This window comes from Mustela erminea, chromosome 20, assembly GCF_009829155.1.
Source record: "Mustela erminea isolate mMusErm1 chromosome 20, mMusErm1.Pri, whole genome shotgun sequence".
NCBI classification, from domain to species: Eukaryota; Metazoa; Chordata; class Mammalia; order Carnivora; family Mustelidae; genus Mustela; species Mustela erminea.
In genome coordinates, this window is record NC_045633.1 from 20,467,054 (window position 1) to 20,486,108 (window position 19,055).

The following is a 19,055-nucleotide window of genomic DNA, read 5'->3' on the forward strand; positions in this document are numbered from 1 at the left end:
CAGATGGGTAAGTAAAACGTGATATATTCAACCATAAGAAGGAAGGAAGTACTGATTCCAGAAAGACGACCTCACAAATATGATACTAAGTAAAATCCAAACGGGGCACCTGGGTGGCTTAGTTAGTGTCTGCCTTTGGCTCAGGTCATGATGGCCAGGGTCTTAGGATGGAGCCCAAAGTCAGGCTCCCTGCTCAGGGGGAGTCTGCTTCTCCCTCCCCTTTTCCCTCAGCCCTCCCCTGTCCTGCTCATGTGTGCGTGCTCTCTCTCTCTCAAAAAAAAATAATCCAAACACAAAAGACAAAATTGCATGACTCCATGTATATGAACCATCTAGAATAAACAAAACTATAGAGACAGAAAGCAGATTAGTGGTTACTTAGGGCTAGGGGTGAGTGGAATGGGGAATGAGTGAACAGAACGGTGAAAAAGGGTAAAGGGTTTCTTTTGGGAATGGTGAAAATATTCTAAAATTGACTGTAGTGATGGTTGTACAATTCTGTGAACAGACTAGAAACACTGAGTTGTCCACTCCTTCAATGGGTGAGTTGTATGGTCTATGAACTATATCCCAATAAATCTGACTGATATGTAAATAGCACCCTATGCTATGTGTTTCTTGGATTGGAAGACTCACTTCCCAAACTGATGTGCAGATTAAACTGAATCCCTATAAAGATGCCAGTGGTTGGGGGGGCGGGGGCGGAAAAAAAAATAAATAAAATAAAGACGCCAGTGGTGTTCTTTTTCATAGAAATTCACAGCCTGATCCTAAAATCTGTATGTTAATACAAGGGACTCAGACTAGCCAAACAATCTGAAAAAAGAAAAACAAAGCTGGAAGACTCACACTTCCTAATTTCTAAACTTTCTGCAAAGCTACGGTAATCAAGACAGTGTGCTATTGACATAAGGAAACATACAAAGAACAATGGAAGGGAATTGGGAGTCCAGATATAAATACTCCCATCCATAGTCCATTGATTTTCAGTAAGAGTGCCAAAACAAATCAAAAGGGAAAGAGCTGTCCTCAACAAATGGTACTGAACAGCTGGATATCCCCATGAGTGAAGCTGGACTCCTACCTCACACCATATATAGAAACTAAGTGAAAATGGCTCCTAGACCTAAACCTAACAGATAAACCAAAAACCATTTACTCCTGTACTGGAGGAGAGAATGTAGTTGTAAATCTTCATGACCTTGGTCAGGCAGTGGTTTCTTAGATATGCCACCAAAAGCACAGCCAACACCACATCAAAAACATGTGACAAAAGAAAGATGTGTATGTTGTATCTCAGCAAAATTTAAAACTTTGCATATCAAAGGACACCGTCAATAAAGTGAGCCTGGGTGGCTCAAGTGATTAGGAGTCTGCCTTCAGCTCAGGTCATGATCCCTGTGTCCTGGGATCGAGTCCCTGCAACAGGCTCCTTGCACTGCAGGGAGCCTGCTTCTCCCTCTGCTTGCCACTCCCCCTTCTGTGCTCTCTCTCTCTCCCCTTCCCTCTTTGACAAATAAATACAATCTCTAAAAAATGTACAAATCACACACATGGCATCATATATCCAGAATATATAAATAACTTTTTTAAAGGACTTATTTATTTTAGAGAGAGAGAGCATGTGTAAGCACGTGTGTATGAGAAGGGGGAGGGCCAGAGGGAGAAAGAATCCTCAAGCAGACTCCCCGCTGTGCATGGGGCCCCACTCAGGGCTCGATTCCAGGACCCTGAGATCAGGAACTGAGCCAAATCCAAGAGCCAGACACTCAACCGACTGAGCCACCCAGGCGCCCCATATACGGAGAATTACAACTCAACAACAGAATGGCAACCCAATTACAACTGGGCTAATAATCTGAACAGACATCCCTCCAAAGAAGAGATGTGTGTGGCTGCTAGCCACATGAAAAGATGCTCAACACAATTAGTCACCAGGGAAAGGCAAATCAAAACCGCAATAAGGTACACTTCCTACCCACGAGGGTGGCTAGAGTCAAGAGGCATAAACTAACAAGTGTTGGTGAGGAGGTGGAGAAATTGGAGCCCTAAGACACTGCGAGTGAGAACACAAAATGGTGCAGCTGCTTTGGAAAACAGCCTGGCAGTTCCTCAAACCTGAAACACAGAGTGATCCTATGATCCAGCAACTCCATCACGAGGTACATGCCCAGGAGAAATGAAAAGCTATGTCCACAGGAAATTGTGAGCCCCACGGGTCATAGGGGCCCCGACTCCTAACAGCCTGTGGGTGCAAACAGCCAAATGTTCGCCAACTAGTGAACAAAAGTAGTCTATCCGTCCCATGGAATACACTTGGCAATGGTGAGAATCAAGCACTGATACAAGGGACAGTGTGGATGAACCCTGAAGACACCACAGTAAGTGCAAAAGTGGGGCTCAAGGAGGAGCAGGAAGGAGAATGATAGCTAATGGTTAAGGGGTTTTGGGGAGCTGTTGAAAATGTCTTAAAATTGAGTGTAATATTCACAGAACTTCGTGAATAGGCTAAAATACCCGAACTGTACACTTTAAAAAAATTTTTTTTAAAGATTTTATTTATTTATTTGATAGACAGAGATCACAAGTGGGCAGAGAGGCAGGCAGAGAGAGAAAAGGAAGCAGGCTCCCTGCTGAGCAGAGAGCCCGATGCGGGACTCGATCCCAGGACCCTGAGATCATGACCTGAGCCAAAGGCAGAGGCTTAACCCACTGAGCCACCCAGGCGCCCTGTCACTTTTTAAATTTTTAAGTAGGCTCCATGCCCAACGTGGGTCTTGAACTCATGACCCTGAGATCAAGAGCCACACGCTCTCCAGACTGAGTCAGCCAGGCACTCCGAACCATATCCTTTAAAAGGACGAATATTCTGGTATGCATATGAATATATGTATGAATACATTTCAAGGAAGCTGTAAAAATTTTTTTTGTTTTAGGAAAACTTGGGAAAAGTTCAACACAGTCTGTTGGATGGCTATTTGGGAACTGTTAATTTTGTTGGGAGTGGGAGCGCCTGGGTGGCTCAGTGGGTAAGCCTCTGCCTTCGGCTCAGGTCATGATCCCAGGGTCCTAGGATTGAGCCCTTCCTCCGGCTCCCTGCTTAGTGGGGTGTCTGCTTCTCCCTCTCCCTCTGCCACTCCCCCTGCTTATGCTGTCTCATTCTCTCTCTCAAATAAATAGATAAATGAAATCTTTTAAAAATAAGTAAATAAAACTCCGGTTCTGGGCAGGGCCTGGGAGCCACTGGCTGTGAGCCACTGAGAGGTGAGGGCAGGGCCTGGGAATCTGCAATTTTGGGAGCGCGACACAGGTGGGGCTGGTGCTCCAACAGACTTGGAAGCCAGGTCGGAGCCTCCTGAGGGGGCTTCAAGGACAAGCACATACTGCGAGCAAGGGGAGCCCAGATTTCCTCCCTCGGCAGTTCTCAATGGGGACAACTTGGCCTCCAGCCGGCATTTGGCAAAGTCTACAGACAGTTTTGGTTGTCACCACCAGGGGTCGCTCCTGGCACCTGGACGGTACAGGCCAGGCCTGCCATCCTACATCCCCCAGTGCACAATGGTCTTCACCCCAGACAATTATCCGTGAGCACAAGGGACACTGCAACACCAGTCCCTTTAGTAAGGACTTGTTGCGGTGCCGGAGCCCCAGATCTGGCAGTGTGCTAACAGTGCCTGTGGAGCCCTGCAAACCTTCTTTCAAGAGCCTCCTTGTTGCCAGCCCTAGTTTTCTGGGCACCATTCAGTCCGTCTGGGATGGGTGCTAGGGCTGGCAGACTAGTTTTTCCCCACTTGGGGCTGTCACACCTGCACAGGTGTTTGTAAAGGACGGCGGAGGACACTAACTCAGCTAACCCCAAAGGAAGGGGGGTCAGGGGCAGTTGAAGTGACCTGGACATCGACATGACATTGGGTCTGCTAGTCGGACCAGCTGGTTGGTGCACTCAGCTAAGCAGCTTGTACCATCCCAGAGCCAGCTACCATGGCAACCCCCTTGAAGGGGAGGGGCTGGGAGGCGGTCATTGTGGTAACCCCAGCAACCTCAGCCAGGCCTGGGGGCGGCACCTTCTCTAACCCTAGGTGTGCAAACAGTCTTGTGAAGGCTACACACCCATGTCCGACCTGACAGCCCCCTTCACGAGCTGGCTGGGTTACTCTGGGTACTGTGCATTCTAGAAGCCTCTACCCATCAAGTTAGGCTGGGGGCAGGATGCTCGGACACTGTGCCCACGTTTCCAGCCTCCAAGGCCTCTGTAACCTGAACTGGGCCACCCATGCTGCCTTCTTTGTCTCTAGCAACGATTCCCGTCTTCCAGTCTGTCTTGTCTGACACGAGCCACGTGGCCACTCCAGCTCTCTGCCGGTTGCTGCCTGCAGAGAATATCTTTCTTCTGTCCTTTTACTTTCAACTTATTGGTCTTTGAATCTAGAATGCGTCTCCTGTAGACAGTATAGTTAGATCATGCCTTTTTTCTTCTGGTTGATTCTGCCAGTCTCCGGGGTGTGTGTGTGTGTGTGTGTGTGTTAACACGAAGAATTCAGTGGCATTCAGTACATTCACAAGGTTGGCAACTGTCACCACTATCTAGTTTATGGACATTTTTATGACCCTGAAGAGAAACCCCATCAGCAGTCACTCCCATAGACCCCCACCGCCAAGCCCCTGGCAGACGCTAATCTTTCTATCGCTACCAATTTGCCTGTTCTTGATGTTTCATGGAAACAGAAGCACGCAGTCCTGTGTGTCTGGCTCCTTCACTGGGCACCTGGTTTAACCTTGGTCTGTGTTGCCTTGCCTCTCAGCCCACCTTGGCCAGACTGCACCCCCTCCCTGTCCCTCAGGGTTCCGGTGCTGAGGTCCCGGGCATCCCGGTTTCCCTGCTCAGTTCAAGTCTCTGGATAATACTAACAGTGACCGCTGATTGGATGCCCAGAACACCTCGCGCTCTGTGCTGAGCGCCTCCCACACATGATGTGGTTTAGTATCAATCCCGAGCCAATCCTGAGAGGAGGAAACCACAGTCCTCCCCCGCCCAGTGGGTAAGTGATAGCAACTCAGCAATCCACCTTCCTATGCCTTTCACCGACTCTCTTGGCCCCTGGTTTGCACCAGCTTCCCATTTTCTGACACCGGGTGACTTCAACTGGGTTAACCTCTCAGTGCTTCAATTCCTCACCTGTAAGCTGGGGACAGGAACTGCAAAGGGGCTCACCTGGAGTTTGGTGCTCCTTCTAGGGAATTCCCTGGGGAGGGAGCCAAACAGAGCCTTGAGGGTGAAGGGGAAGGAGGAGATTAGGGAACCAGAGGGTGGGAGAAATTTGGTGTTTCCAAACTCTTTTCATCACTGCAAAAGAAGACCTCGTAACCACTAAGCTATCCTTCCCCATTTCCCCCCCTGCAACTTTCCCCAGGTCCCTGGCAAACCACCAGTCCACTTTCTGCCTCTACGGATTTGCCTGTTTCACACAAACAGAATCATACCATATATGGCCTTTTATGTCCAGCTTCTTTCCTCCACACTTGACAAAGGGCACAAGCTTGGAGCTTTGGCTCTGCCTGACTCCAAAGCTCCATTCCTGCTCCTGCGTCTGGGGACAGCCCATCACAGGGGGTATACGGGAACAGATGCCTGGGAGGAGAGCAAGGAGGGCAGGAAGCTTCTGGAGGCCAGGTGGTTTACCTTTGCCGTGGCTTCTTCATTGCCCTCCACCATCTTCCGGAGCTTGATCAGGTGCCACAGGTCCTGGGCAGGCTGGCCCTTGCCGCGGCTTCTCTCCAGCAGCTGGGCAGTGGAGGGCAGGTCCTGCAGCTCGGCGAGCTGGCTCTCCATCTTGTCGATGCGGCTCACCACATGGTCAAACACATTGCTGAGCCTCTTCATGGGGCTGAGGACGGGCTGGGCGTCCGCTTCCCGGGGCATGAACACCGCTGGCGAGGACTGGAGAAAGTCCTCGTCTCCCGAGAGAACCTTCTTGAGCTCGGCCATGTGGATGTGCTCCAGGATGCCCTGAAGCAGGACGTGCAGAGCCTTGAAGTTCACCACCCCGCACTGCGGGACGGCGATGTTGACCAGCTCGGAGAACGTCAGTGAGAAGCTCATCCCGCCGGGAGGCTCGGCAGGGCTGGGCTTCTGGGAGTCCGTGGGGACGAGCGGTGGCTTTCAGGGAACCCACCAGCTGTCCGGACAGGTCCCCTGAGGCCCGGGGAGGCGGCGGGTCATGGCAGTCAGGGAGAAAATGGCCCCTGTCCCAGCTGGAGCCCAGATGAGAGCTTCTGGTTGCTAGGACACCAGAGAACGTGGGCGAGTGCGCGTGCTTCCGAGAGCCCGAGTAGGGCTCAGGGCTCGGTGGGCACTCAAGGAGAAGGTGCTGGGTGTTTGAACAGACGGAGTCAGCCTTTCATTTCAAGCCCTTCCGTGATGGGAGACTGACGACCCCTTCCAAGAAGCATGCAGCGAAGGTGATGGAGAGGCAGCTCGCTCCTTGGAAGCCTCTAGAATTGGGACAGGAGAGAGGTCTTGGAGTTGGGAGAGCCTGGGTTTTGAGAAAAGAGTCTGAGGAGCAAAGCTGATCTCCAGACCCGCTGGCAAATGCCCCACAGGTGTTCGGGTTTCTGGCCCGGGTCGGGGAGGGGGTAAAAAGGGGAAGAGGCAGCTGGCTTCCCACAGTCTGAACCAGGCATGGCCCTGCCCACGGTGGGGTGGGGGGCACCAGTGAGGGCCCTCTTGCCAAACCTTGCTCTGCTGCCCCCTAGAGCCAGAGCTCTGGAACACCCCAGTGTCCTGAGGGCACTGCTGGGAGCCAGCTGCTGCAGAACTGGGAAACCACTTGGGGCCCTATGTGGTCAGGCCCCTCTTGTGTCAATTCTTGGACAAGAAAACGGCAGCCTGCTTGTCCTGGTCTCTGAGGGAAGTCTGCAGGGAATGTCCCTGGCTTAACCCTTGGGGCCCCAACTCCGGGCCCACCCCACCATTCCGGGCATGATACACGACGATTATATACTGTGGAGTGTCACTGGCTAAGGGGCAATCTCCCCCAGCTTCCCCCACAGAAAGCCGAGCACCTGTCCACCCTGGGTTTATGGAGAAGAGTGCGTGACTCTTTGTCAACAGTGGTGTGACCTGCGCAAATGACTTAACCCCCCTGAGTCTCAGCTTCCCTGTCTGCTAAATTGGAAATAAGCCCTTCCACGTGAGGTTGCTGCCGGGAGGGGCAGAGAGAGAGAGAGAGAGAGAGAGAGAGAGAGTGTGTGTGTGTGTGTGTGTGTGTGTACACAGAAATAATACATGTTGGGGCGCCTGGGGGGCTCAGTGGTTAAGGCCTCTGCCTTCGGCTCAGGTCATGCTCCCAGGGTCCTGGGATCGAGCCCCGGATTTGGCTCTCTGCTCAGCAGGGAGCCTGCCCCCCCCATCTCACTCTCTTCCTGCCTCTCTGCCTACTTGTGATCTCTGTCAAATAAATAAATGATCTTTTTGAAAAAATTGCATTACATTAAAGGAATCTGCCCATCTCAAGAGGTAAGAAAACACACAGAGACCCACTCCTGCTGGGAAAAACGGTACTGATGTCCCCAGCTCAGTCTGGATCCCATTTGGTTAATTTTTTTTTTTTTTTTTTTTTTGGGTAACAGCTTTGCTGAGCTTTCTTCCCCCACCATACCATCCGCCCATTTAAAGCATACAATCCTGTGACTGTAGTAGGTCACAGAGTTGTGTAATCATCACTGCAGTCAACGTCAGCACATCACTCTAACAAGGAACTCCGTACCCATGAGCACGCACTCCCCTATCCCCCGCCCCCCGGGGCCTGGCACTCATTAACCTACTTTCTGTCAGTACAGATTTGCCTCTTCTGGACGTTTTGCATAAATGAAATCATCCTACGTGTGGCCTTTTGCAACTGGTTTCTCCCCCCATCATGGTTTCCAGGCTCACCCACGCTGCAGCACAGGTCGACACTTTGTAGTACAATGTAGCAGAGGTCATTCCTTCCTAGGGTTGGATCCTATTCCATTGTGTGGACAGACCAGTTTTTAACACGTCCACCCTCGGATGGATATTTGGGCCAATTCTGCCTGTTCACTCTCGGGGACGCTGCTGCTACGGAGGGTTGTACAAGCCTTCAGTGACTTGGTGTCAATGGCTGGGGCGGAACTGCTGGCTCAGACTCGGAGTCTGTGTTAAAGGCTTTGAGTGACAGCCAGATGGTTTCCACAGTGGCTGTAGTATTTTACATCCTGCCCCCAGCTATGGGAGTTCCTACTTCCCTCCATTGATGTCACCCCTGTGACTGCCCGTCTTTGTCATTAGAGCAGCCGGGGCTGTTGGATGTTCCTTGCTCCGTGGCCGTCAGGCATTGGGCTCTTAGCCCCCTGCCGTGCACTCACTTATCCTGGGCATTCAGGACGCCTCTGGGAGATTCCCAGATGTTTAAACCGACCACCCCTCCAGTGGATCCCGTCTCCCCGAAAACACCCAGAAACCTCGGGGAAGATGCAAGCACAGGTCGCCAGGGCCACTGTCTCTTCAAGCACATCGGCCAGCTGTGGTGCCCACACAGAGGTAACGTGGACGGACGACCTTTCCCATCCCAAACGTGTCTCTGACCCTAGCGGAAGTCATAAACGACACAAATGCCATCCCAGAGAAGCAGGGGGAATGCACATTCATGAGCGGATCACGAAGCCCCGAATTTCTTGTTGCCAACCCAGCGGGGGTGGGGGGGACTCATGCTTAAACAGTCTTTCTTGCAGCACCTCTGTAAATGCTACATAAACACGATGGGTCAAGTAGAACAGTTTGTGACTAGGCTTTAAAAATCAAGAGCCATGGGGCACCTGGGGGGCTCAGTGGGTTAAGGCCTCTGCCTTCGGCTCAAGTCATGATCTCAGCGTCCTGGGATCAAGCCCCGCATTGGGCTCTCTGCTCAGCAGGGAGCCTGCTCTCCCACCACCACCCCCTCTCCGCCTGCTGCTCTGCCTACTTGTGATCTCTGTCTGTCAAATAAATAAATAAAATCTTTAAAAAAAAAAAAAAAGGGGGGCACCTGGGTGGCTCAGTGGGTTAAGCCACTGCCTTCGGCTCAGGTCATGATCTCAGGGTCCTGGGATCGAGTCCCGCATCGGGCTCTCTACTCAGCAGGGAGCCTGCTTCCCTCTCTCTCTCTCTCTCTGCCTGCCTCTCCATCTACTTGTGATTTCTCTCTGTCAAATAAATAAATAAAATCCTTAAAAAAAAAAAAAAAAAAAAAAGGAAGAGCCACCAGGCCCTCTAGGCAAAGCCAGGGGCACTCTGGGGCAGGTTTTCACAGCCTGGGTTTGGCTATCGAGGTCCCAGTCTTCAAGACCTAATACCAGAGCCAGGAGCCAGGCTTGTTTCTGGTAAGCAGCAACAACCCACAAGTGAGAGGCCAGAACAACTCACTCTGCAGGACAGGGGGCGGCCAGAAGGATGATGTAACCGTGACCAGTTGCAAGGACACTCTTGGAACAGGCTCCTGACCGGCAACAGTGGGCCGTGGCAAAGCTCTGCATACTGGAGACCAAGCTTCTGAGGACCAGCTGTGGATACCTCTGGCTACTCAGGATGTGGAGGGAGAGAAAAGCATCTCCTGAATTGGGAACTGGCCTGGCACTGGGGGTCCTGGGGCCGCTGGGAGGCCTTTCATATGCTCCTACGGACACCAACAACTTCATGGAACACTAGCCCCCCAAGCCCCCATGATAAGCCCACCCAAACCAAGACCAGCTGCAATCGTGTCTGAACTCAAATAAAAACACGCGTGCTGTTCCCACCACAAACGTGACCAGACAGCCCCCTGTCCAGACTCATAGGAATGACCACTGGTTCTTGACCTGCTAGAGCGTTAACGCTCCTTTAGGCCTCCTGCCTTCTAGATGAGGTCGAGTAGGAGACCCCATCGCAGAATCACGTCCGCTTCCCAACAGCGCCAGTCCCCAACACTCCCCCGTTACCCAACATGGACCCAAGTTCAGTAAGCCCTTCTAACTTAACCCCTCCAGACGTGCCTGGGGTCTCCTCATCGTGCTGGAAGACCTACCAATTCAAGGCCACCCTAACGTCGCGGAGCCTCCCGGGGGGCTCCTGGGTCCCCTTCACTCATCAGATGTAACCCCCGCTCCACCGACCACCACCATTGTTGGGAAAGGCTCCCCACCCAGCCGGTTCTTCCGCCAGCCAGACCAGCCACACTCCAGGGAGGGGATAGGAGTTAGAAACATACTAAAACAGGACAAAATGAGAGTGAGCAATGGGCACTCATTTCATCAGGCTGGGAGGGTAGTCGGCCCCCAACGCCCCCTCCCCCACCCCACAAGGATACCCTGTGTGGCCCGTTCCACACGACACCAGCCACATACAGTATACACCACTGTATACTGGGTACACAACGCACACTTGCATACCACCGATCTGCGCCTATGGACACACGGGAGTTCACTCATTGTACATTATAGAATGGCAAGATCTGGGAAAGCTGTGTTTGGTGCCGCAAAACCAAAACAGTCGTGATAAAATGCAATAAATAAATAAATAAATAAATCAATCAATCCAATGCGTTAGACTTGAGAGGACTGGTAAACTTTAAAGATTATGTCATTTTAGGTCTGGGAATAAAACGCTTGATATAGAAACAAAAGAGCCGAAGACCCGGCTGTTTGAGTGTAAGAGGACACAGTGTGGCTCCACAGGCTGTGCCTTGCTTCCTGGAGGGACTGCTGTCCCCAGGAGGTGACCCTGCCCTTCGGTCACCAGGAAGCAGCAGCCGAGGCCTGATGGCAGAATCCCCAATCAGACAATTTCAGGGCGAACTTGTCACTGGACATTCTTTGCACGGCTGATAGAAGCCAGAGGCCAATTAACATGATTGGAAATGACCATTAACAGTATTTTTCCCTCCCAAATAAACAGACGTCAACAATTAAATCCATTTTTTTTAAGATTTTATTTATTTATTTGACAGACAGAGATCACAAGCATGCAGAGAGGCAGGCAGAGAGAGAGAGGAGGACACAGGCTCCCTGCGGAGCAGAGAGCCCGACACGGGGCTCGATCCCAGGACCCTGGGATCATGACCTGAGCCGAAGGCAGAGGCTTTAACCCGCTGAGCCACCCAGGCGCCCCTTAAATCCATTTTCTAATGTGCCATTTGTCCACTTTGCCCAGACAAGCCATTTTTCATGTTGCATAAAATAGCTACGAAGGAAAGCTATGAAGAAAGTCCCCTTTCCACTGTAGCTCCAGGAAGAACCCGGTGCCAGGGAGGACTGTGGGTGAAGGGTCAGAGTCGGAGGTGAAAGTGTGCCGTTCCTGGCTGCCTGCAGTCTGGACATTCTCCTTACTGGGGGAGGGCGAGGGTGGCAGGTGGGGGTGGGGGGTGAGCTCACCAGGTGCAGCAACCTGTCCCAATCCCATCAGATCTCCCCGGCCCCACCCACCTCTGTCTCCTTGGTGGTTAGGTGGGAAAAATAAACAAGGCAACTGCCGTTCCTGGTTCTGAAATGCAGGACTAGTATTTAAAAAAAAATTTTTTAAGAGAAAATCGTACCTGTACTGGCCCACTGGAGGCTCTGGGGTTGGCGGGTGGGGTTGGGTGACTCAGCCACCCAGGTGTCCCTTTTAAGCTTTTAGATCTGGTGGGTGAGTGTAATACTTGTCCTGTTGCGTCCCAAGACAAGTCTCATATGTAAGTTCCCTTTGCTATTATTTTTTAAGATTTTATTTATTTATTTATTTGACACAGACAAGAGATCACAAGCAGGCAGAGCAGCAGGCAGAGAGAGAGGGGAAAGCAGACTCCCTGCTGAGCAGAGAGCCCAATTCGGGGCTCAATCCCAGGACCCTGAGATCATGACCTGAGCCGAAGGCAGAGGCTTAACCCACTGAGCCACCCAGGCACCCCTGCTATTATTATTTTAAGATTTTGTTTATTTGACAGAAAGAGAGAGAGCAAAAGTAGGCAGAGTGGCCGGCAGAGGGAGTGGGAGAAGCAGACTCCCTGCCAAGCAGAGACCCCCATTGTGGGGCCTGATCCCAGAATTCTGGGATAGTGACCTGAGCTGAAGGCAGAGGCCCAATGGACTAAGCCACACAGGCGCCCCTCCCTTTGCTATTATTAAACTTGTCACCTACCTACTGGGAGTGGCCTGCCTCGCTCTTTGGTCTCTCCCTACTCTCTGTGTATAGGGGCAGTTCAGATTACACCACGAAAGCTCCCAAGAGGGCTGTGAACCTATGGTCCCCCTGTCCTTGTTCTGTTCCCTCCTGCCATAGGCCCTTCGCACATGAAACATTTTTCCTGCCCATATTTATGAGGGAGAGGAAAGTCCTACTCAGCATCCAGACCTCAGCTCAACCATCACTTTCTAAGGGAAGCCTTCCCCACCTCCTTGGTTGGGATAAACGTTCCCAATTCCAGGATCTTAGTACTTCTCACATCCTTCCTTCACCGGCTGGCATGGTCATTGGTGTGACTATTGGCTGAGTGCCATTCTCCCCCACTACTCTGTGAGTACTTGCAGGCAAATGTTGAGTTCCATGGGACGACTATGGCTTCTAGCAAGCACACAGTAGATGCTTAATGAATACATAATAATTGATGACTACAACAGAGTCATTTGTAGAAGGCCTTTTTCCTAGGAAGGACCACAAACCGAGACATTTGCTTCTTTTGGCTAAACCTCCAGATTGGTGCAGAAGGGCTGATTTTTACTTTCTGCCTCGGTAATACTGAGCTGCTGCCGTCAACTCAGGTAAGGCGGATGAAATAACACAAAAGAGGCATTAGGAAACTATACTATATGATCCCTGGTAATGTGTTCAGGGAACCCCTGTGGTCAGACACTGAACTTACAGTTCCTGAATCCAAACAATAATGCTGTAATACCAGGGTCACCCTGTTGATTACTACTGTTTTTTTTTTTTTCCCCACTTGGAATATCATCCCACTGCCTTGAGGCCTTCTGTTGTTTCCATGGATAAGTTAGCTGTTAATCTTATCTTTGTTCCCTGGGGCACCTGGGTGGGGCAGTCAGTTGAGCATCCAACTCCCAGTTCCCGCTCAGGTCATGATTTCAAGGTGGTAAGATCAAGCCCCATGTCAGGCTCTGCGCTCAGCAGAGCCCACTTGAGTTTGACTCTCCCTCCCTATCCCATGCACTCTGTCTCTCTCTGAAATAAATAAAATAACTCTTTTTGAAAGATCTTATCTGGGTTCCCTTGTAGGTGATGAGTCATTTTTATCTTGCTCTTTTAAGATTTATTTATTTATTTGAGAGAGAGAGAGTGAGGAAAGCGCATGAGAGGGGGGAGGGTTGGAGGAAGAAGCAGATTCCCTGCCAAGCAGGGAGCCTGATGTGGGACTCGATCCCAGGATTCCGGGATCATAACCTGAGCAGAAGGTAGTCACTTAACCCACTGAGCCACCCGGGAGCCTCTCTTTTGCCCTTTTCTGTCTCTCTCTCTTTTTTAAATGACTTTATTTATTGATTTGACAGAGAAAGAGGAATCACAAGTAGGCAGAGAGGCAGGCAGAGAGAGAGGGGGAAGCGGGCTCCCTGCTGAGCAGAGAGCCCAATGCGGGGATCAATGACCTGAGCTGAAGGCAGAGGCTTAACCCACTGAGCCACCCAGGTGCCCCTTTTGCTCTTTTCAAACTTGTTTTCTTTGTCTTGTCTTTTAACTTATGATGTATCAGGGTATACAGGCATACAGGACAGTATATGCACCTGGGTATACAGCTCTTTGCAAACTTCTCTTTATAGTTCGTTGAGATGCTTGGATATTTTGATTAATGTGGGTTTTTTTTTCTTTCATTATATTTGGGAGTTTGGGGCACTATTTCTTTAAATATTTTTTTCTGCTCCTTTCTCTCTCTTTTTTCATTCTGAAACTCCCATTACACATATGTTGGTGTGCTCAAAGGTGTCCCACATTTCTCTGAGGCTCGGTTCAATTTTTCTTCATTCTATTTTCTCTCTTTTTCAGATTATGTGATTTCTCTCAATCTACCTTTAAAGCTCTGTAACCATCCCTCAAAACAATGTACTGCTTAAAATATCACCCATGAGGAATTGTACTAGTCTGGCAAGCATGGTTAAATGTTATCTTAAGAAAAACATGCATTAGTAGGGACGCCTGGGTGGCTCAGTGGGTTAAGCCTCTGCCTTCGGCTCTAGTCATGATCTCAGGGTCCTGGGATCTGAGCCCCGCATCGGGCTCTCTGCTCAGCAGGGAGCCTGCTTCCTCCTCTCTCTCTGCCTGCCTCTCTGCCTACTTGTGATCTCTGTCAAACAAATAAATAAAATCTTTGAAAAGAAAAGAAAAACATGCATTAGCAACAGGTCTCTGAGGGAGAGGATGATTTACGTCTTGGAAGCTGACCGGAACGCCTGGCCTGCTCAGGGTGGAACATGGCCTGCTTCATTTTTGGATGTCATCTCCCCTGCCTCAGAGACAGCCTACTGTTAATCAGTTAATCAAGATAATCCCCTTAATCCAACTATAAATTCTATACTGCTTGACCATATATATCCTACTCTCCTTATCTGTAAGATTTGTAATCAATGTATAACTCATATTCCTTCTTGTTTATCTACAAGGCATGCGGTTAATGTATAGTCCTCTTCTGCTCCTTTGTCAATAGTGATCTTGCATCTAATACATGCAGGACTGAGGAGTTGCTGGGGCGACAGTCTTCTCTATGGTCCACCCCTGCTCCCTCTCTCTTGCAGCTGACTTGTTTGTGCCTCATTCTTCTCCCATGCACCCCCGGAAGCAGCAAAGCTCATTTGTTCTTTCCTCCGCCAGTTCAAGCACTCTCGTTTCTTAGATGAGGAAATGAGGATCAGAAAACTTAAATAACTGTGGCGCCTGAGTGGCTTAGTGGCCTGAGCGTCTGCCTCCAGCCCGGGTCATGATTCAGGGTCTGGGGATCAAGCCCCGCATCAGGCTCCCTGCTGAGCAGGGAGCCTGCTTCTCCTTCTCCCTCCGCCCCCCAGCTCATGCTTTCTCTCCCTCTCTATCTCAAATCAGTCAATGAAATCTAAAAAAAAAAAAAAAAGAAAAAGAAAACTGAAATAGTTTACTGAAGGTCCCAGGCAGCTTCTAGGGGCAGAGTTAGGACATGAACCTAAGATCTTGGGTCTCACCCTTCCTGGCACTTACTCCATCGTTTACTCACCCAGGAAATATTTACTGAATGCCAGCTATGTGGCGGAAACTATGCGAGAGGACAGAGAACACCAGGCAGACGAGATTCTTGCTGTCGTGAGAACGGCGACTACGTCAATAGACAAGGAAACCAGGTACCTTCGGTGATGTACGTGCCATGAGGAAAATCAGACAGGCAGCGGGTGCTGCGGGCAGGTGCTCCAGGAGGCCCGTCTGCAGACGTGACGTCTGAGCTGTTACCTGTAGAGAGAAGGTCCCTGGAGCTCCTTCAGGACAGAGAGCTTTCTGCTATTTTTCTGTCTCTCTAGCACCAGCACCGGAGTCCAGCACGCAGAAGGGGCTGAGGCAATGTTCTCCAACTAGACGATGGCTCCAAGGGAGTGGTCCACTCTCAGGGGCTGTGTGAACAATAGAAATGTTACCAAATAGATGGTGACACTGAAATCATTCAGGGTTCCCTTTAGAATCATTCAGCATTTATATCGGAGGGTCTGGCCATGCCAGGTGTGGGCAAGGATCTGATGAGCAGAGCTCCCATCTTTTGGTGGAGTGCAAACTGGGAGAAGCACTTGGGGAAAGTTTGTGGCAGGATCTGCAAAGCGGAACGCAGGCAGACCCTACGACCCAGGCACCCTGCAGTGTCTATGACAGCCATACCGTAACAGCTAAGAATTCCCATCGGCGAATTCCCCTGATGCCCATGAACAGCACAACAGATGACCACACTGCAGTCACACAATGGACGGTCCTATGGCCATGAGCTTGAACAAGGGCAGCCATGTGCACCCACATGGATGACTTTCACTGATATAAAATTGAGCAAAAGCAACTATATACAACAGAGCTCATACGGTATGAATCCATTTCTATAAAAAGCACAAAAACGGAGAGCACTATCTTTGCTGTTAGACATTATGAGCGTGGTGGCTGTGTGGTGATCTCTGATAAGGGCCCTTTTCCGTATCAAAGATCTGAGACGCTGCCCCCATGACCTAACAATGTGGGGTCCCGTGCTGGATGTGAAGACAGATCTTTATGGAGAACAGGCCTGTGTGTGACAGTTTCCTCCTGGCTCACACCATCTCTGGAGAGCAGCTTAGGGAGCGAGGAGACCACCAGTCAAGGGTCACGAGATTTGGGGTCTGTCAGCTGCAGGCTCTGCACCTCTGAGTACCTTCCACTCTCTGCTCAGATTCAGGCAAGAGTGCGCAGGCTCCTTGTGGGGCGGAGGACAGGTATGCGTGCAGAATGCTTAGCACAGTCCTTGGTGCAAATAAGACTTCCTTGTGGGGGTGGGGGGCAGTGAGTGAAAAGGGGCACAGAGGAGGTTGCTGAGGGACAGTCACACTCTGTGTCTTGACCTGGTGCATTCTGCACCAAGAGTGAGGTTTGTGAAACTCCATCAAGCTCAACACGCAAGACATCAGCCCTTTTCTCTTGGGTCTCAATGTAGGAGAGAAGTCTGGTTTAAACTCAAGCTCAAGAGAGCTAAGAGGGATGAACATTGCTCTGGGCACTCCCTAAGACAGGCTCCAAGTCCCGGAAGGAAAGGCGCGCCGGGGAGCCACCCCGTCCCCTGCACTGCGGTTTGGCCAGCAGATGGCACTGCTTGTAGACAGGTCGAAGGAGCTCCTGCTTTTCCCACCTTCGGGCTGTTTTCGGTAAAACCTGGGCAACTGGGGTCTAGCCCCTGTAAAAGCAGACAGGTTTTCTTCCGGTGGCACCAGGAGGATCTGGAAGCGGGGGCCAGCAGAAGGACCACGGGGGTTGTGTGGGGCCCCAGGCGCTCCAGCTGACCCAGTTAGGGTATAATCTGGACTAAAAATAAAGTGAGGCTGGGTTTGCAGTCCAGGTGTGAGTACAGGTGTGAGGCTTGGAGGCTGGAGGAGGAGGCAGATGGAAGCAGCCTTGTGGGTGCGTCTGTGAGAAGGGCAGGCGTCTGCAGAGAGCAAACACTCCAGGGGGAAAGGTGAGATCAGCAGTTACATTGACAGCTCCTAAAGCCTCCTGTGGGCTTCTGGTCTCAGATGCATCCCATGAGGATTCTACAGCAAAAAGCACAGGGAACATCACCCTATCTCTCTACATAGGCATGGCTGTGTCTTATGGCATGTCTGATTCTTCCTGAGTCGCTTTGGGTATAATGTCTCCCTGGTTAGTTGTTTATTTTGGTAACTGCTTTAACATATAATCTCCATTCACCCATTCTGTGGTTTTCGGTATATTCTCCGTGGCAAGCAGCCATCACGACAGTCAATCTTTGAACGTCTTCATCACCCTGAAAAGAAAATCTGCGCCCATTAGCACACCTCCCCCGCTTTCCCCTGCACTCCTCCAGCCCCAGGCAATGTTGATCTGCCCATCTCTGCGGATCTGCCAGTTCTGAACATTTCCTACAAATGGAATCCTGCAATATGTGGTCTCCTGTGATTGGCTTCTTTTGCTCAAGCATGCTGTTTTCAAGGTTCATGCACGTGGAAGCCTGGATCAGTCACAATTTATCGATTTATTTGTTGGTAGGTTGTTTCCACTTTTGCGGCTTTAGTGAACGTGAGCATTCGTGCTATGAGTATGAACAAATGCTATGGACATTTGTGTATGGGTTTGTGTGTGGCCATATGTTTTCATCTTCTTTGCCTTATTCCTAGAGTAGAATTGCTAGATGACTCTGTTTCATCTTTTGAGGACTATTTGCCTGCCTTTCTTTCTTTAAGTAAACTCTATGCCCAATGCAGGGCTTGAATTTATAACCCTTAGGTCAAGAATCACACATTCCACCGAACTGAGCCTCCAGGCACCCCTGCCCTTCGTTTTAGGTGCAAATACAATTCAATCAACTCCTTTTTTTTTTTTTTTTTTTTTTAAAGATTTTATTTATTTATTTGTCAGAGAGAGAGTGAGCGAGAGCGAGCATAGGCAGACAGAGTGGAAGGCAGAGTCAGAGGGAGAAGCAGGCTCCCTGCGGAGGGCAAGGAGCCCGATGTGGGACTCGATCCCAGGACGCCGGGATCATGACCTGAGCCGAAGGCAGCTGCCCAACCAACTGAGCCACCCAGGCGTCCCTCAATCATCTCCTTTTTATTCCTTGATTCTTCTAACAGCAAATGAGAGATGATAGTTCCCTTTTTGTAACCAGGGGAACCGAGGTGCAGGTCACTCTCAGGTGAGCGAATGATAACCGTGTCCAGTGCCATTCCTTCCTTACAACAGCGCCAGGAGGCCTGCCTTGTATTTACCCCCATTTTCTGGTTATAAGATAGTATCCGGAACAAAGCCATACAGTGGTGTGGTCCAACACTGGACCCCAGTTCTACCTTACTCCTTACTCGGTTTTAGGCTTTCGCGGGCTCTTAAGCCCTCTGCTATTTGGTGGACTCTGGAGGGTCGCTGAACCTCCCCTAGCCTCTGCCCACGTGCCCTCCGCTGCACAGGGTACTCTGCGCACTTGGACGCCATTTTAAACAGCAGAACCACCCACAAAAATGCAAAAAGCGTGGCATGAAACATAAATGAGACGTTTGTTTACAGTATGAGAGCTAAAAAACTAAGTCACAATGGTGCCTGATTTGACCTCAGCTTGGACCCTCCAAAACCTAGCGACCTTTCCCATTCGGGGCACGTCCGCGCAACGCACAGCACCTAGACTCAGTGAGCGCCGGCTGACTAAATGAAGTAAGCTGCACCTTGCTCCGACCGGTGCTCTGGTGCTGCGAGGGCGGGAGGGAGCGCTAACGGGTCCTCCCCCTAACTTCACGCCACTCTTCCTCAGGACAAAACCGTCCCAGACCCTCTCACGTGTCCCACCTTCGCCGAAGCACCTCCGCTCCCTGTGACGTCACCAGGGTCCGTCACGTGTCGCCCCCAAACC

The 19,055-nt window shown here is 50.6% G+C and overlaps 1 protein-coding gene across 2 annotated transcripts in view; it reads right to left on the minus strand.

Annotated features, from left to right (window-relative positions):
- The window catches only part of C20H16orf96 (chromosome 20 C16orf96 homolog), a 47,688-nt gene extending 28,639 nt beyond the window's left edge, over window positions 1–19,049 (minus strand). Inside the window, exons 1-3 of one of the 2 annotated variants that reach the window (XM_032328578.1) lie at window positions 18,827–19,049; window positions 15,198–15,585; window positions 5,681–6,492 (exon numbers count right to left, since the gene is read on the minus strand). In XM_032328578.1, the coding sequence (XP_032184469.1) occupies window positions 5,681–6,100 (420 nt within the window). In that variant the 5' untranslated portion in view covers window positions 6,101–6,492; window positions 15,198–15,585; window positions 18,827–19,049. The remainder of the gene's footprint in view (window positions 1–5,680; window positions 6,493–15,197; window positions 15,586–18,826) is intronic. The other variant, XM_032328577.1, reaches the window with a different exon arrangement.
- Between the last annotated feature and the right edge of the window lie 6 nt (window positions 19,050–19,055).